Source organism: Anopheles moucheti, chromosome 3, assembly GCF_943734755.1.
Source record: "Anopheles moucheti chromosome 3, idAnoMoucSN_F20_07, whole genome shotgun sequence".
NCBI lineage: Eukaryota > Metazoa > Arthropoda > Insecta > Diptera > Culicidae > Anopheles > Anopheles moucheti.
In genome coordinates this window covers 42981256-42985384 of record NC_069141.1, presented here as the reverse complement: position 1 = coordinate 42985384, position 4129 = coordinate 42981256, and the positions used below count along the sequence as shown (strand labels likewise).

Here is a 4129-nt window from a genome sequence, read left to right as displayed (position 1 = left end):
CGCTCACTTGCCCTTCTAGTATCGGAGTGTCGAGAGCGAGCGCGTACGCTGACCCTTCGGTAGATTGCACTCACACATCAACCGCTGACCGTCGCTTGTCAACGGTGAGTTACCGTGACAGATCTACCGATGGATCAGGGTGGACCATATCATCTCCCCCTTTTATTTTGCAGCCTATATCCTTCAAACCTACGCGGAGGTCTTCTAATCCTAGAAGACCGGCGTGGCGATCCTCTCGGCTGTTGACGTCGGCTAGGTATAAAAGGTACCGGTCTGGGGAATGCCTCTATCGGCGATGATGCATTTATGGCGCTTCCAGCAGACACTGCCCGTTCGTCGCTGGATGTACCTTCCATTAAAAGGTCGATCGGTAGTTGGTGGCGAGCTGCTGGCGAGGACGACTGGTGCGAGCTGGTTGTAACCCTTTTGCGTAGCTGGTTTACATGGCGGCGGTGTACACGGTGATCATCCGTTTCGATCTCGTACATCACGTTACCTAATGCGCGAACGATCTTTGCTGGAATCCATTTCCATGAATTTTGGGCGTACCATTTGGCAAATACAAGATCGCCGCGCTGGAAGGAACAGGCTCGTCCTGCTGGCTCTGCTTCCGGCGTTGAAGGTGGTATAAGCAGCTCCATTGCTGTTCGTATTTTTCTCCCGAACATTACCTCCGCTGGCGACCGATGCTTCTCTAACACTGGATTGGGGGTCGCTCGGTATGTTTGCAGAAAAATGTCAAGCGCTTCTGCATGGGATGCTCCACCTTCCATGATTTTCTTCACAGACCGCTTGAAGGTGTCGACGAAACGTTCAGCCTGTCCGTTAGACTGAGGATGGAATGGCGGGCTGGTGATGTGTTGAATCCCGCGGTTTGCGCAAAACTCCGAAAATGTAGCGCTAGAAAATTGCGGTCCGTTATCGCTTACAAGCGTCACAGGAAAACCAAACCTTGCGAAAAGGCTCCTCAGTATCGCTATCGTTGCCGGTGAAGTTGTACTGTTCGTCTTGATGATCTCTGGCCATTTCGTGTAGGCGTCAACTACGATCAAAAAATATTCGCCGTCGATCGGTCCCGCGTAGTCGACATGAATGCGTTCCCAAGGGCGTTTACTGGATGGCCAGGATACCGGCTTAGTGTGAGGGGTCGATTTTGCGGCAATCGCACAAGCATGACACGCTCTAACATGGTTCACTATGTCATCATCCATACCCGGCCAATACACGTAACTCCGGGCTAGCGCTTTCATACGCTGCATTCCTGGATGACCCTCATGCAATTGCTTAATACATTTGTGGCGTAATCTGGTAGGTAATACTACCCTCTCCCCGAACAAAATACATCCTCGTACCATGGAGAGAGATTCGCTTCTATTGAAGAAGCGCGCCAACTCTTGACCGTATGCGTTGTTTTTAGGCCAACCTTGCATGATGTAGTGGTGAACTTTGCGCAGTACCGGATCAGCCCGTGTAGCGTTCGCAACGTCTCTAAAATTAAGAGGAAATGCATTTAACGATTGAATGGCTACAAAACTTACATCATCCTCGAGTTCAGTGCTGGCTATGACGTATTCGGGATCCGGTTTCGCATGCTCGCTTATCAGCCTGGATAATAAATCAGCGTTTCCGAATTTCGCAGAGGGTATATACTCGATGCTGAAATCATATAACTGTAAAGAGAGTGCGAAACGTTGCAGTCTGTTAGCCGTGTAAACTGGAATCCCTTTCTTTGACCCGAATATTCTTAACAAGGGACGATGGTCTGTTTGCAGACGGAAATGCCGACCGTAGAGCATCTTGTGGAACTTCTTAACCGCAAAAATGATGGCAAGACCCTCGCGGTCGATTTGGCTGTACTTTTCTTCAGCTTTCGTGAGCGCCCTTGATGCGTGCTGAACAACCTTTACTGAGCCATCCGCAAATTTGTGGCTAATAGTTGCGCCAAGTCCCACCGATGATGCGTCTGCAGATACTACTATTTCGGCGTTTGGGTTATAATGCGTTAGTAGCAAATCCGATGACAGTATATCTTTAAACTGTGTGAAAGCGCGTTCGCATTCGCGAGTCCAGATGAATTTGCTTTCGTTCTGTAAGAGCACATCTAGAGGATACCTTAGGTCGCGCATTTTCGGAACAAATTTACCATAATAATTTACTGCGCCTAAGTATGATCTGACTTCGCTAACGTTTGTTGGTGCCGGCAGCTTGAGGATAGCGTCGATCTTTGCTGGGTTTGGCCTGAGGCCACGACGATCAACGATGAAACCCAGATACTCAATTTGCTGCATTTTTAGCGCACACTTTTCCGCACGGATTGTGAAACCGTACTCCTGGATTCTGCGAAAAAGGTTCAGGAGATTTTCGTCGTGCTCGCGTTCCGTTTTACCGCCAACGATTACGTCATCCATATAGCCGGATGTGCCTTTCAATCCCGCGAGCATTGCATCGATTAGTTGTTGAAACGCGGCCGGAGCTATCTTTACGCCCGGTGGTAATCGATTGTAGTGGTATAGGCCACGGTGCGTATTTATGGTGAGCAGGGGACGGTATTTCGCATCGATTTCGACCTGCAAAAACGCATCGGACAGGTCAATTTTACTAAAGAATCTGCACTGCGCTAACTTCGCGAAAATATCGTCAGGGAGCGGTAAAGGGTATTCGTAAGACTGGAGCGCAGAATTAAGTCCCGTCGAATAATCTCCGCAGATTCTAATGCTGCCGTTTCCTTTTCTAACGACGACGATCGGCGCAGCCCACTCTGAATAGTCGACTGGCGTGATTACGTTTAGCGATTCCAACCGATTAAGCTCCTTTTCGACGGTTGCTTGCATCGCGTAAGCAACCGGGCGCTTCGGACAAAAAGTAGGACGTACGTTTTCTTTCACTTGCAGATGTATTTTCGCCTTGGTGCATAAACCGGTGCCGTTGAAAACAGCAGGGAATCTGCTCTCCCATTTAGCAGATTCGCCCTCGATTCTGTTACAGAATGCATCCATCGGTATCGTTCCTAGAGAGAAATTATGCACCAAGTCTGCTCCTAACAGTTCTAGATCCGATGGAAAAACACGGATCGTTACGAATTTGGTCGTTCCGTTCATCGTTACGTTAGCCTCAAACTCGCCGTCTAGCTGCAAGCGTGTGCCGGATGCCGTTCGCGCATGTACTTTTGCTGGCGTTAGAGTTGGCATGCCGAGCCGTTTCCACGTGTTCCGTCCGATGATAGTGATATCGGATCCCGTATCGAGCTGCAGTTTCACTGGCTTATTCTCTATCTGTATACTAACGTACTTACGCTTGTGTATGCTACGCACATCTACTACGACTACTCGTATTGCTGCCGGAGAGCGTTTGCGGTATCTCGTAAATTTCTGTTTTCGAGCCGAAGTGCTGCAATGTCCTTCGCGATGCCCATATCTCCCGCAATCTTGGCATTTGTGAGAGCTAAACGAACATTCTCTCACCCAGTGGAGTTCACCGCACAACCAGCACGGTCTCGATGGCTTCGACGTTGAAGAATTTTTCTCTACACTGTTTCGGTGAGAATCCCGCAGGTTGTTATTGCTTCGGCGGTTTCTCTGCGTAGGCGGATGTTTTCTCTCGCGGTGCATCGCTAAAACTTTCTCGTCCTTTCCGGTGGCGAACATAGCGCTGGTCTCCTTCAGGCCCATAATGCGCTGCCCTTCGGCAGATAATTGCTCCAATGTGAGATCTGCTCGATCCTCTACGCATGCTAGGAGCCGTACTCGGATATCGTTATCGACTTCCTCTCTCAAACCACAAATGAATATCAAACATTTAAACTGGTCTTCGGTCATTGAAGAGAATTGAAAGTCATTACAAGCACGATTAATCCGACAAGCGAACGGGAGAAGATCCTCATTTCGCTCTTTGACCATTTGGAGACACTTGTACCGTTTGCTGCTTAGCGATTCGACGCTTCCGAAAAGGGTCTTCAGCTTGCCTATCGTCTCTTCAAAGGTGTGGTCGCGGGGCAAGGAGGGCAAAATGAAATTAGTGTACCTCGCGTGTTCCGTTGTACCCAATTTACGGATTAGCAGCCTGAGTTTTGAGGAATCCTCGAGACGGGAAGCATCGTGCACGAACAGATCCTCTGAAGCGCGAGTACCAC

The 4129-nt window shown here is 49.2% G+C and overlaps 1 protein-coding gene across 1 annotated transcript; it reads right to left on the bottom strand.

Moving 5' to 3' along the window:
- LOC128303665 (uncharacterized protein K02A2.6-like) lies at positions 1-3169 on the bottom strand. The gene has a single exon (XM_053040705.1). The coding sequence runs from the start codon at positions 3096-3098 to the stop codon at positions 150-152; it is 2949 nt and encodes a 982-aa protein (XP_052896665.1). The 5' UTR covers positions 3099-3169; the 3' UTR covers positions 1-149.
- Between the last annotated feature and the right edge of the window lie 960 nt (positions 3170-4129).